Here is a 15,198-nt window from a genome sequence, read left to right as displayed (position 1 = left end):
GGCCAAGAACCTAGAGGCTGAGAGCATGTGGGCCAAGACGCTATGGGCCTGAAATAGGTCCAGAGCGGGTGAATGTGCACCTGCCTGGGGGAAAGAGACCCCCCTCCTCTACCTGCTTCTGACCAGGAGTAGGGTAAAAGCGTCCCAGAGTGCTCTCCCTGCCTTTATTCTAGCCCACTCCCTGGTTGAGGGAAGGCATGGTTGATGGTATTGGTTGGCCCCATTGGCTGAGTTTGGCCCACCTGGGTGATATCATGAGCCTGGGCCTCCTAACTGGCTCCTGGGCTTGAGTACGAGCATGCTCAGTTTGGGATCTTCATAGGTGTCTAATGGTTGTCTGATATCTTTCCAACCTCCTCTATGGGGACCTTTGCAGGACTAGGAGGGACTTGAAGAATGAGCAGGTGCATTGTGGTAATAAAAGAAGAGATTTTTCTGTGCAACTTTCCTGGCCATTTTATCACCAATGCACCTTCAATTTTCTCACAACTCCATAATAAACTCCCATAATTGTTCTCTGACTTTCAAGAAACTCTATCAAGATTATTCCCATAAAGATTTACACTCTGGGAAATATCGTGTGCATAAGCAAACGTGGTGAAGAAAGCTGATGGTGCCCGGCTGTCAAAAAGATATAGCGTCTGGGGGTCTTAAAGGCTTGAAGGCAAACAAGCGTCTATCTAGCTTGGAAGCAACAAAGCACACAGAGAAGAAGCACACAGCCTAAGTGAATACCAGGTGTTGAACGGACCAGGTAGCAGACACCAAAGAACAAAAACCGTCATTGTGTGATCACCTTCCCCACATAAACGCTGAAGACGAATGTGTGCCGGGCTATTGAGAGATATAGCGTCTGGGAACTTAAAAGCTTCCAAGTAAACAAGCGGCCATCTAGCCCAGAAGCAACAAAGCCCACATGGAAGCAGCACACCAAAATGTGTGATCATGAAGGACTGAGGGAACCAGGTTTCAAACAACAAAAGCGGGAGGGTGGGGAATCACATCACCATGAATGAGGGGAGTACGTGATGGGGACCCAGTGCCTATCTGTAGACAGCTGGGCATCCCTTGCAGAGGGGTAGTGGGGAGGAGATGAGTCACTCAGGGTTCAGTGTAGCAACAATGAAACTCAAAACCTTCCTCTAGTTCTTGAACGCTTCCTCCCACCCAATTATCATTATCCCAATTCTACCTTGCGGACCTGGTTAGACCAGAGGATGCACAGCGGTGCAGTAGGGATCTGGAAACACAGGGAATCTAGGACAGATGGACCCCTCGGGACCAGCGGTGAGAGTGGCGACACTGGGAGGGAAGGGGGTGTAGAAAGGGGGAACCGATCTCGGGAATCTACATGTAAGCTCCTCTCTGGGGGATGGGCAACAGGAAGGTGGGTGAGGGGAGTGTACGATAAGATAAAATAATAATTTATAAATTATTAAGGGTTCATGAGGGAGGTGGGAACGGGGAGGGAGGGAAAGGGAAAAAAAGGAAAAAGAGCTGATTCCAGGAACCCAAGTGAAAGGTGAATTTTGAGAATAATGAGGGCAACGAATGTTTAAGGGTGCTTTACTCAATTGATGTATGTATGGATTATGATAAGAGTTGTATGAGCCCCCAATAAAATGATTTATTAAAATAAATAAATAAATAAAACTGAAATTTAAAAAATATTTCCTCAGAAATATGATGAGTTCTATGAAATAAATAAATATTACAAGCAAAAAAGATGATATCAGTTAATTATGTATTATTTACTGTTCAGTTGCATATCTATTTAATGAGCGGTATAACACAAAATAGTTTGGAACTGCAAAAAAAAAAAAGATTTACAGTCTGGGAAATACATGGGCAGTTCTACTCTGTCTTTCAGGGTCGCTATGAATCAGAACTGACTTGCTGGTAGTGTGTTTTTAAGTATGTCTCAACTAGAACTTTAGTAGAAATACTTCTTGACATACTTCCTAGAGAAGGTTTCCAGTTTAAAAGAGAACTTGTTTTGTTTTTTAAATAATATTTTATTGACATCTTACTCATTCCAACATATCCCTTCCCTTCCCATAAAGTTTTGTTGTAAAATGGAACTTTTAATAGCTTTAGATAAATACTGTTTAAAATATACTGTATTTGTGGTAAAGATGACCAGAATAAAAAGTTTTTATACAATTACATAGCATTTTTCCATCCTTTTCCGCCCCCACTCATTCGACACACCTATCATCATCATTCCACTTCTTATCCGTTTTATTATTAGGTTTAGTTGTTGTTATGGATCGAAATGTGTCCCCCCAAAATATGTGCTGGAAATCCTAACCTCTATCCCAAAACCAAACGCACTGCTATAGAATCAATGCCGACTCAGAGCGACCCTGTAGGACAGGCTAGAACCGCCCTGTGAGTTTCTGAGACTGTAATTCTCCCAGACTGTAGAAAGCTGGGCCTTTCCCCCAGAGCAGCTGGTGGTTAGCAGCCTCACCTGTGACCACAATGCCAGAGGGCTCCTGAGGCCTGGGGTTATAATCCCGTTTAGGAATGTTGTCTTCGTTATGTCAATGAGGCAAGGTTAGTGGAGGGCGTGTTTTGAGTCAATAAGATACAAAATGAGGAATCTAAGCAAGCAGAGATAGGGAACATAGATGCTGAAGTACAAGGAGCCAGGTGGCAGAAGCTGAAGGGACAAAATTTGCTCACAGAGTTGATAGGAAAGCTTTCCCCTAAAGCGAGTGCATTGACTTTGGACTTCTAGCCCCCTCAATTGTGAGAAAATAAATTCCCGTCTGTTAAAACCACTCACCTGTGATATTGCTGCCATGGCAGCACCAGATAACCAAGACATTTGTGTAAGAGTTAACTGCAATGCAGTCAAAGCCATTGCAGGCTTTTTGATCAAGGGATGAACTGATCAGAGCTACGGTTAGGAACAGTGAAAATGGTGGTGAGACGGGTTGTGGAAACAGTGTGGGAGGGCATGACTAATCCCACTGAGAGGAAAGACATACTTCCCAGGGCAGTGAGCAGGGCATCTGGAAAGGGAGGGAAAGCTGGGAAGACATTTTGTAGTATCAAAGAATCACCTCTGTTAGGAAGCTTGAAGACAATGTGGGGTTTTTCCTCTTGTTCAGATATAATGGTAAAGTTTCTGTGGACCAGACACTGTTCTAAGCACTTCATGTATATCAGTGTTTCTCAAAGTGGGTGACACCACTCTAGTCGGGCTGCAGAAGCAGATACCTATACTTTATTCTGGATTATGGGCTACAGTGCAAACAGTTCTCCTTGCCAGTAAGGCGCTTGGTAATTTTTTTTTTCTGAAAAGGGTATGGTTGGCCAAATGAGTATGATAACCCATGATATATATTAATATGTGGTCATTATAATTATTTTATTATTAAAGTTATAGCTTCCAAAATTTTTTTTGTTTGTTTTAAACATTTTATTAGGGGCTCATACAACTCTTATCACAGTCCATACATATACATACATCAATTGTATAAAGCACATCTGTACATTCTTTGCCCTAATCATTTTCTTTTCTTTCTTTTTTTTTCCTTTTCTTTTTTTACATTTTATTAGGGACTCATACAACTTTTATCACAATCCATACATATACATACATCAATTGTATAAAACACATCCATACATTCCCCGCCCCAATCATTCTCAAAGCATTTGCTCTCCACTCAAGCCCTTTGCATCAGATCCTCTTTTTTTCCCCCTCCCTCCCCGCTCCCTGCTCCCTCATGTGCCCTTTGTAATTTATACATCATTATTTTGTCATATCTTGCTCTATCCAGAGTCTCCCTTCCCCCCCTTCTCTGCCATCCCTCTCCCAGGGAGGAGGTCACATGTGGATCCCTGTAATCAGTTCCCCCTTTCTAACCCACTCACCCTCCACTCTCCCAGCTTCGCCCCTCACACCCTTGGTCCTGAAGGTATCATCCACCCTGGATTCCCTGTGCCTCCAGCCCTCATATGTACCAGTTTACAACCTCTGCCCTATCCAACCCTGCAAGGTAGAATTCGGATCATGGTAGTTGGGGGGAGCTTCCAAAATTTTTATAACAACTTTATTGAGATATAAATCACCTATCATTAGAACTCACTCATTTAAAATCCCCCTTTAATGGTCCTGGAAATATCATATTATATTTTATGATATTGTCATATCATATTTTATGCTTGAAATAAGTGAGCTTTGAATGGACTGCCAGAAGAACGAAGTACAGACAGATTGGAAGTACAGACAGAATGCTCCTTACAAGCGAAGGTGGCAAGACTTTGGGCATGCCATGAGGAGAGACCAGGTCCTGGGAAAGGATATCGTGCTTGGTGTAACAGAAGGTCATTGCACAAGAGGAAGACCAGTCAGGAGATTAATTGACCCAGAGGCTGAAACAACGGGCTCAAACGTAACAACAGTCGTGAGCATGGCCCAGATATAGGCAGTGTTTTGTTTTATTTTTCATTTATACATAGGGTTACTATGGGTTAGGACCCACTAGACACCACCTGACAACACCAACATGGAATCGCACTTTACATTTGTATTTATATAGAGATTTCTAGCTTTTCTATCTTTATTCCCTACTTCCTTCTCTACAACGGTTTTCTCCATTCCTCTGTATCTTACTAGTTGCATTTGAGTTGGAGCAGACTCATGGTGCTCCTGTATGTGAGGGTGCACATCTGTGCTCCACGGCGTTTCCACTAACTTATGGTCTGGCGGTAGATTGCCAAGCTCCCATTCCAAGGTGCCTGAGGTTGACTTGAACCTCCAACCTTTTGATTAGCAGCCAAGACAACACTAAGCCTTCTATGATGACTCTGGCTTTGTCAGACCACCCTCACCAACAAACTCTCTTAGCATTTAAACGATCTCATCGTTGCTTTTGTCTCTTCACCTGGATTGCAAGCATACTGAGAATAAGAAAAACACATGAGACATCTTTATTATTCCCCACAGGACTTTGAAAGTCGCTTTCAATGCTAAGGGTTTTGTTAACTGTGGCAAACAGGACCTACAAGAGTTGGTGTAGAGTAATTAACCCTGTTTTGCTGTGACCACACTTTTTCAATTTTAATTTCTCCCTCTCCCAGTTCTAGAAATGTCCCATGGACTATTAGTATGATGTGAAAGACAGTTCAGAAACTAGGGACCGCATTGATAAAATGGATAATAACCAGTATCTTATGTTGTAAAGGAGCCCACATGGAATTAGAGCGTTATACATTGGACTGCTAACCTCAAGGTCAGCAGTTCAAAACTACCTGCCACTCCAATGGAGAAAATTGAGGCTTTCTCTGTAAGGAATATATTCTCAGAAACCTTACCTAGGTCCACTATGAGTTGAAATCAACCCTGCGGCAGTGGATGGATAATTCTGAAAAGATACATTTTGGGTTAAGTTATTTTTATATGGATTTGTTGTCAAGGATTTTGTCTTCTTTGGATCCACATCAATGCTCATGGAAACAGCAGATCAAAAGACATGTTGCATTAGGTAAATTGGATGTGCAAGACCTCTTTAGAGTATTGAAAAGCAAGGATGTTACTTTAAGGAGTAAGGTGCCTCGCATGCATGTGAAAGTTGGACAATGACTAAGGAAGACTGAAGAAGAATCAATGCATCTGAATTGTGGCTCTGGAGAAGAAACTACCATGGACTGCTAAAAGGACAAACTGACCCGTCTTGGAAGTAGTATGGATCCAGAGGCAGGGATCAAAAGGCTTCATCTTACATACTTTGGCATATTGCCAGGGGAGAGCAGTGCCTGGCGAAGGACATCATGTTTGGTAAAGTCGAGGGGCATCGAAGAAGGCCTTCCAGGAGATGATTGACCCATAGCTTCAACAAGGGGCTCAAGCATGGGAACATTTGTGAGATGGCACAGGACCGGGCAGTGTTGTGTTCTGCGGGGTGGGACCGGCTCAATGGCACCCTAACAACAACGTATGGATCAAACAAAGCATTTTCTATTTATTTGTTTGCAGCAGCCTTTTAGTTTTTGCTGCACTGTGGCTTTTATTGGAGTAAATGTTTGAAAATTATATTCGTTTTAAAAGAGTAACTGCATTGTGGATTATATGAGCAGTGGAGCAATTTGCAGAGTTAAAGTAGCACCTGGAGAAGAAGCCAGGTAATTGGTTACTGCTGGTGGCTTTTAACTCAGTCACCGGCTAAGCGTCTCAGTAAGCACCAGGGTCCGTATCAGCTCAGTGACCTGTTGTGCTTCACATGGGCCGCTGTCTAATGGATTGTAATAAGCCCCGGTCAGATGGTATTTTCGGAACCAAAACAAGCTATGGCTAAGGAAATTCTAGTTACGCCCAGTGGTTAATTTTGGGCCTGCCCTCTAGGCTAGCACTAATATTATAATGAGAATACATTGTATTTCTTATGGTTCAATTTCAGCTTCCTCATTGAAACTGTGCAGCAAACCTGTTGCCCTTGTGTAGGTTTGGGCTCCTTGTGGCCTGCTACAGGTCAGAGTAGAACTGTCTCCTGTAGGACAGAGTAGAATGGCCTGTCCCATAGGGTTTCCAAGGCTGGTGGGGTGGTGGTTATGCGTTGGGCTGCCATATTCATGTCCGGCAGTTGAACCCATCAGCAGCTCCTCAGGAGAAAGAGTGGGGTTTCTACTCCCATAAATAGTTACAGACGCGGAAACCCACAGTGGGTCACCTGCCATCAGTCAATGAGTCAGCACTGACTGCAGAAGCAGAATGCCCATCTTTCTCTGGCAGGGCAGTTGGTGGATTCGAACCACTGACTTTATAGGTATTAGCTGAGCACTTTAACCACTGCCCCACCAATTCTCCTTTTCCGTGTGTTAGATGGGTGAATGCTCCTTAGAGGTTAGGCAGAGAAAGGAAGAAGAAAAAAGCCTCTTTCACAGCCTCGTTCCTGAAGTGTACAAACTTCCTCAAGCTGTCCTGACAAAAAGCTGATAAAGTTTGGTGATAAGAAAATAGCAATACACCCCCTCCCACAGAGTTTATAGTTATAATTTAAAATTTACACATGAATACACGAGGACTTCAAAAAGTTCATGGAAAAATGGAGTGAGAAGATACTGGAATTTTTGCAAAGTTTTTTGAAGACTCCTCATATTGACCCCTGGAGAAGGGAAACTGTGTGATAAGCTATGCAGTGGTTTGTTGTTTTTATTTTCTTCAGGAAAAGATTGCAGAAGAGTTAGACTTTGATGCTGTAAACTAGTATGTGCAGTACTTGTATTTCCATGGGATAAGATTTTGTTGTAGCCAGGGAATTACTGTTATCCATTGGGATAAGTGACCATAAAATGTAGGATCTCACTGTGGGACTGAGGCTATTGTAGCAGGTCCTTGCAAGACTCATCAACCTTGTGCTGTACTTGATTGTGTAGCTCTGATACCAATGCCCAGGGAAGTAATTCTACTTCTTAATCTTTCCTGTTTTCTTCTTCGTTTTATTTTGCTTTTTCTTTTCTTCATTTCCATTTTCAACATCTCTCAAAAGGCTCAAGCAATGAAGAAGGATGCTCAGGTTGAGTGTGATTTATTTGTGTGCAGATGCCTGGTCTATCCCAACTCTAGTGTAGTTATTTTCTCTGACTTCAATTCCATAAATAATCGTTTAGACTGTGATTATGGGTGAGAACTATGAGCTAGCCCAATTAGATAGAGTATATTACTGGCATTGTTAATAATAGCTAACACATTTTTCAATGTGTGCTGTATACAACACTGTGCATTGTGCATTATTTCATTCCATCTTTATAGCAGCTCGTGAGATAAGTACCATTCCAACTCCTCTTCAATAGATGATGCTAGTGAGACTTGTGGAGAGGACAGGTGATTTGCCAAACGCTCATCTCTCCTTCCAAACCTATGTCCTCACCACCAGGTGTGCTGGCTCCATATTGTCATTCGGTTAATGTGATCGCAGCACCTTCGCTAATGCCATAATGTGTCGCATTCAAATCCCGCAGAACAGACCGGGCTTTCTGACTTGATGGTTTAGGCTGAAACACTGGAATTAAAAGGCAATACTGGATTTGGTTATCATTTTTGTCTTAGAAGTGATGCTTCTGGGTTTCACTTTCTTACTCTTTAAAGTGAGGAAACTGCAATCGATAAACGCTAACATCTTCAAATCTGTGACTCTGACTTTAATACAGCCAAAGAATCTACATGTTGACTTAATTGTCTTATCTTTTTTAACAGAGAGCTACTTGGTCATCTTCCAATTTTTCACCATTGAGATTAAAATATTCCTTAAGGCCATGGGGGACTCTGGTTAGCACTAGCAAGCCCGGAAATGAAGGGGGAAGGCATGCAGGGGGTTGAGTAGCTGTATGCAAGGCAGTGTTCTGGGTGTGTTGTGTTTGTTATCTCCTTGAATCCTCCTGAATTCCTCTATGGGGTAGTCATCAGTGTCTTCAATCAAAAGGAAACCAACCACTAAGTCTGATAACATGGAGGCTTTGAGTGATTGAATAACCTGCCCAAGGTCACCTAGCATGAAATGAGCGTGCCAGGTTTTGAACCTAGTAATTCCTGACTTTTGCTTGATGCTCTTGACCCTTTCAAAGCGCTTTCCACCTTCCCATTTGTTTGTTTTTGCTTAAATATTCAAGGGTTTCTCATTATTAATGGGAGTAACAAACTTCTTCAGGCACGCCCCTGCTATGGAATGAGATGGAGAACTAGATAGTTATCTGATGTGGCTCCAGTATTTTGAAACCTCTTACATGTTCTTTACAACATAACCTTTTCTTTCTTTCTCTCTCTCTTTATTTTTTTCATTTATTCAAGCCTTCTGACTTATCTGAGGTGGATTCCCACATATCTGGAATTCTCTGGTTGACTAAATTAGCTTGGTCTAAGGAACAATATAGGGGGCCCTGGTGGCATAGTGGTTACACATTGGGCTGCTAACCACCAGTTCTTCAGTTCAAGAAAGCTGTCTGCTCCGTGGGAGAAAGATGAGACTTTCTACTTCCATAAAGAGTTGCGGTCTCAGAAACACACTGGGCAGTGCTACCCTCGCCTATAGGGTGGCTGTGAGTCTGTATTGACTCAATAGCAGAGTGTTTGGTTTTGGGAGGGTACAGCTTTGATAATAACTCTTCATAATAATAAATTCCATCTTATTTCATAGGAGAATATCATATACACATTCATTTTTGTTACTCATTTTCATACTCCAGAGGAGAAACTTTAGCAATGTCGTACCCAAGGTTACATAGGAATCACTTGGGAGCAGATGTAATAGTAGACTCGCTGAACTCACTTGAATATTGTGGTCTCATGGAAAATGAGTTGCTGTCTCTAGATGATAGTGCTGTCATCTTGGGTGATAACAATGATTGTAACTGTGCTGCGTGTACTGGTCTCTGTCTTTTACATGCATCAGTCCATTCACGGTTTACGCACCCCAGAGGCCTGGGTGGGGCCGTCGGTTACACCCCGGGCTGCGCACAGAAAGGCAGCAGTGTGACTCCAGCAGCTGCTCAGGGACAAGATGAAGCTCCGTAGAGTCTGGAAAACCCTGGGTAGCACTTCTACTCTGTCCCCTAGGGTCCCTAGGCATCAGAAACGACTCCACGGCGGTTGCTTATGGCAGGAAGATTGTATTCTCTCCATTTTACAGCTGAGGAGTCCGCTCTATCTCGGTACTTCTCATGTGATAGAAGGCATATCGTGTTTCACTTCTCTGCAGGATCCATCTCTCATGATGATATTTATATTCGTCTTAATATTGAGTCCATAGTAACTGCTCATTAAACTCTGCATTCCACTGATTGATCATTTGAAGCCGTGTCAGGCCATGGAATGATACAGGAATCTGGGCCTTCTCATACAAAATTGAAATCTGCTTGCTCCAAGTTACTGATCTTACTGTGTTAGGAATGCCAAATACAAGATGCCTGGTTCAATGTGAATTTCAGATAAATAAACCATCATGTGTAAGACACTTATACTCAAAGAAATGATGATCTGGAATTTAAGTAGAATGGCTATCTTATATTTTTATTTGCTAAATCTGATAAACCATTTCAGGAGGCAGCATCTGATCAAGAGCTCGTGATATTAAAGGGAAAAGTCCAAGCTTCAATGTCTCTGGGAATTGAGTGGATGCCTGTGTTGTCTTCAGTAACCTTCTCTGCCTCTGTGCTTTCATATGTATCGCAATGGCTACACAGAACTCACAGACAGAGTCATGGTTGAAGAATCTAGTAAGGAAGTGAACAGGTGGTAAGGCAAGTGAGAATTACTCAGGATAGAGTGGTGCATCTGGACAAGGTACAAGGTTGCTCAGGGTTGCTAATTGATGCTTAAAGGGCATATCACTGAGCTCTAATCCTCAACTTGAAGGCATTCAGCTCAAGCTCTGTGGGTCAACATACTGAGCTCCCTGAATTAAGTGTCCAGAGGCCTCAGCCCAAAGGTGCTCAGCTCCACTTTCGCGGGTCAGCAAGCCCAACTCCCCCAATTTAGTGCCCATAAGCACCCCACTCTGCAAGGCAGCACAAAAGCACTCAGCTTTGTCTGCACTGTGGGCTGGGAAGTCCGTGCTCTGGCTCCAGAATGTGCTGCTGCTCCCCTGATGGCACAGCTGTCTTCTGGATCCAGGAGATCCCCTGCCCAGGGGTCTCAGGACCGGAGGACGTCCTCCACGTAGTCCTCGCCTGCGTGGTTTGACGCAAGGGAAGGTATTACGGCTTTCACCACTCTTATCCAGCCTTTGTGCTGAGAAGCTGGACGCTAGGAAGAAGGTGGCATCAGGACTGGGGGAAGACTCCTTAACAACCTTCAGTATGCAGACGACACCACTTTGCTGGCCCCAAGTAAGAGAAGGAGATTAAAAGCACTTACTGATGAAGATCAAGGATTACAGAGAAAGGACTGAATTTGCCAAAAGTTCATTTTACTTGGACCTACCATCCGTGCCCATGGAAGCCGCAGTCATGAAACCAAAGATGCATTGCATTGGGCAAATTTGCAGCAAGAGACTTTTTAAATGTATTCAAAAGCCAAGCTGTCACTTTGAAGACTAAGGTGCACCTGACCCAAGCTGTCATATTTTCCATACCCTTATATGCATATAAAAATGGACAGTGGAATAGGAAGACCAACGGAAGAATTACGATGTTGGTAAAGCATACTGACGATATCATGAAGTGCAGAAGAATGAACGAGTCTGTCTTGGAACAAGTACCGCCAGCCGGAATGCCCGTCTTGGAACAAGTACCGCCAGCCGGAATGCCCGTCTTGGAACAAGTACCGCCAGCCGGAATGCCCGTCTTGGAACAAGTACCGCCAGCCGGAATGCCCGTCTTGGAACAAGTACCGCCAGCCGGAATGCCCCTTAGAAGCGAAGAGAGTGAGACTTCGTCCCGCAGACTTAGACACTTGATTGGATACTTGAAGGGCATCACATTGGAAACGTAGAAAGTCAAAGAAAAAGAGGAAGACTCTCAACAAGATAAATGACCGACATAGTGGCTGCTACAATGGGTCACACATACAACAGCTGTGGAGGGGGCAGGACTGGGTATTAGTCCATTCTGTTGCCCACTGGGTCACTATGAGTTAGAACGTACGTACTCTACAGCACCTAACAGCACGCGCCCACATCTGTGAACCATACTCAGTGTTGATGAAGTCAGAGGTGCTTATGATAGTAATTAAATACTCATCTTTCATTTTCTTCTTAGATGCCATGGTGCAAAACTTGGGGAGGTTAAGATCATTTAATGTTGTCTGCGCTCAGTCCACGTTCCGGCTCAAGCCAGAAGCACATACTGTTGTTTTGTGAGGCGATTAAGCAAGCATGCTAGCAATGGGATCTAAACTATCTTGAGTCCAACTGCCTTCCAATCTCAAACTCCTCAATGAATTTTGTCAGGCCATGTACTCTCAAAAATCTCTGACAAGTTTTCTACTCGCCCCAATTTATCTCCAGACTCCTTCCACCCAGCACAGAAATGAGTTATGGACATCTTCGTGGGTTGGGAGGAGATACTCTGGTATTGTTGTTTTGTCTTGAACTCCTGGGGATTGGTGGATATTATGTGACTAAATGAAGTGAAACCCGTTCTACTACCCTGGCACCCATAGTGCCCCTTTCCAGATTTCACCCGCTGTACCTTTAATTGCTTGCCAATCATTAAAGTAAAGCCTTCTTCTTTACTTTTTTCTTCTTCGTTACTTTTTAACCAATAAAAGTTTATCTGCTTAAAACTGTGTAATGAACCTTTTTCAGGGAAGGGACAAACTCATCTTTGTACATTCAGCTCAACGTGTGAAGTCTAGTAATCCCTTAACTAATACTTATCAACTCCTCTTTGGGTTTGTAACCAAGCCATTCTTTTCTGTGGGGTCTCAGAAGCTCCCGGGGCAGTTCTAGCCTGTCCTACAGGGTTGCTCTCAGTGGGGACAGACGGTGCAGTTGGGTTTTGATTTAGAATAGCTGACAATATGTACTGCCACCCACATGCTACTGATCTCAGCACCAGTTTTGCTTCTCCCTCTAGTCCACACTGAGTCTCTCATAAATTAGCAAACCTCATATCCTTTGCCCCTTCTTTATCTCTGCCTTTGCCTTTGTCTTTGAACCCTTCTCCCGGGGCCTCTGTGCCCTCAGACAGTCCCCGTCCCTATCCCGATCAGTTGACCCTCACTACTCCATCATCTTCATCTCTGCCATAAATTCTTTTCTCAACACATATCTGGTCACGCTGATATCTAGCTAACACTCTCTTTGTTCTCCATTGATAACCATCCAGTCTTCTTGGCATGACCACAACTAGTTGAAAGCTATTTTCTGTAGTCATTTTCTAAAACTCCTTATCACATACCAAGCATTGAATATTTAATGCACAATCATCTCACCACATCTTTCTTTACACTTTGCTTCACTTGGAACATACTTATTTCCTTTTTCTATTTGTTAAAATCTTGCATTCCCTGCAAAGATTTTTTTAAATCAGAATCCTTTCTCACCTTAAGCAAACATAATTTATAAAAATCCAATTTTATGATAAAGACAAATAATTTTTTTCAAGTATATTCACAACATAGGAGAGCCTTCAAAGAGTTCAGAGGAAAAATGATCTTTTAGCTCCATTTTTTCCATGAAAATTTTGACATTCTTTCATATTTCTGGGGGTTTATTTCTGTTTAATTTTCCCTCAACGGTTTTATTGGCATATAATCCACATATAATCCAATTCAATAGTGTAATCCCATCAATAAGAGTTATACAATCATCACCACAATTTAGAACATTTTTGTTATTATTGTACTCATAATTATTAGCTCCCCATTTCCCCCTACACCCAGCCTCCCCTGCCACACCCCAAGGAACAATTAATCCAGTTACTGTCTTTATAGATTTACCTATCCCAGATTACATATACAGAAAAAAATGTAAAAAAATGAACAATAATAACAAAGTAAAACAAATAGAAACCTCAATCTAAAAGAAAGCAGAAAATATTAAAAACTTGAACAAATTTAAATAGCTCCTAAGGGAGATCAAATGATGGGTTGCTAAATTTTAGCCTAACTGCAGCACAACAATCCATTCTCCAATGCATTCTGCATGAGAGCACAGCTGTTCACATCCCTGGTTCATGGTCAGAGGGGATCACCAAGTGTTTAATCCTTGTCATTCCCCTCCCCATTTTTAAACTGAAATAGCTTTAAAATTCTCATATTTCTTTAAATCAAAAAGTTCATTTAAAATATGTGGCAATTTCTTCAGTATTAGTAAGAAATTTTGTTATTTGTAAAAATAATAGTGTTAGCATGGACTCTCTCCTTAATGCTGAAGCGTATTAGCAAGTATTTTTAGATTGCATTTTGGATCAGTCTGACCTCTCATGTTTTCCATGTCAATATACAATTTCTTGATATTTAGCATAACATATCAGTCAGATCAGAATACCCCAAACCAGATGCAATTATTCAGTACAACGTAGAATTTGTTCGTTCAATGTTGAGAGACAGATTCAGAGGCTAGGGAAGTAGCTCACAGGTAGTCTTGAAAGTGAACAGTTCAATTGCCCTTCACTGGTTGCTGGTTCAACTGGTTGCCCATTTTTGTCAAGGGTCATGAAGAGGGTTGGGATGAGATAGCAGCTGTGAACCAAGTGTCACTCAGATAAGAATCTGCTTCTAGAGTATAAAGTCTGTGGCACTTAATGACGACTAGCTTATGTACTTTTCAGAACATTGAGCTGAAGGTGGAAGTAGAGAGCCTGAAACGAGAACTCCAGGACAAGAAGCAAGATCTGGATAAAACATGGTGAGTTGTCCTTTGATCGAGAGGAGCCAGGCCTTTTCCCAGAGTAGCTCCCTAATCTGAGAGCGGTGATTTGGAACCCAATTCCAGTCATCTAGTTTAGTATCTTTCCTAATAACCCCTCTGGCGTTTGTATGAACTGAGACAATAGCTTTTCTTGAACCTTCTTTCTCTTAAGGGGCCCTTGTGGCACAATGGATAAGCACTTGACTGTTAATCCAAATGTTGGTTCAAAGGAGGCAGAAAGATGTGACAGCTGCTTCCGTAAAGATTACAACCTTTGAAACCCTGCAGGGCAGTTCTACTGACTCATAGTGAGTCAGCAGTGAGTCTCTGACAAGAAGTTTTGATTGTCTTTCTGTTACAATGTCAGATAGATCCTGTAAAAGATTATTAAAATCACCACACCGAAGACAGTAAGCTTTCTATAAGTAACATTCAACTAACCAGGAAATGAAATGAATTAACCTTTCTCCTTCTAGTGGAAAGTGACAAATCAACAACAAATCAATTTTATCAGGAATTATCAATCAATCCCTAATAACACTGAGGGCTGACAGAATTGGGTATCCACATACTCTACTGAGAGCGTGTACAGTGACAGATCTTTGGTTTGTCAGGCTGCCTACTAAAGTTACACAGAATCTCTCTCTGAGTTGAGCAGGCTCAATGGCACAGAGTTTGAGAGTTTGATCTAATTATCCTTTGGAGTAATTTTTCTCTTATAGATAGGAGTCTGAAGAAATACAGAGATAAGCATGTTTGCTGCATCAGCATTTGTAATGGCAAAAAAAAACCCAACACCTAGAAATAACTTGAATGCCCATCAGTAAGGCACTGGTTGAATACATTTTGATATACCCACACTGTTGAATATTATACAGATATTAGAAAGAAGGCTAGC

General features: G+C 42.3%; 1 protein-coding gene across 7 annotated transcripts in view; it reads left to right on the top strand.

The window, feature by feature from the left end:
* The window catches only part of PDE4DIP (phosphodiesterase 4D interacting protein), a 213,515-nt gene that overhangs the window by 74,418 nt on the left and 123,899 nt on the right, over positions 1-15,198 (top strand). For all 7 annotated transcript variants that reach the window (XM_075560261.1, XM_075560277.1, XM_075560181.1 and 4 more), the window contains exon 5: positions 14,221-14,297. In XM_075560261.1, the coding sequence (XP_075416376.1) occupies positions 14,221-14,297 (77 nt within the window). The remainder of the gene's footprint in view (positions 1-14,220; positions 14,298-15,198) is intronic.

Source organism: Tenrec ecaudatus, chromosome 1 (assembly GCF_050624435.1).
Source record: "Tenrec ecaudatus isolate mTenEca1 chromosome 1, mTenEca1.hap1, whole genome shotgun sequence".
Taxonomy (NCBI): domain Eukaryota; kingdom Metazoa; phylum Chordata; class Mammalia; order Afrosoricida; family Tenrecidae; genus Tenrec; species Tenrec ecaudatus.
This window is presented reverse-complemented; position numbering and strand designations above follow the sequence as displayed.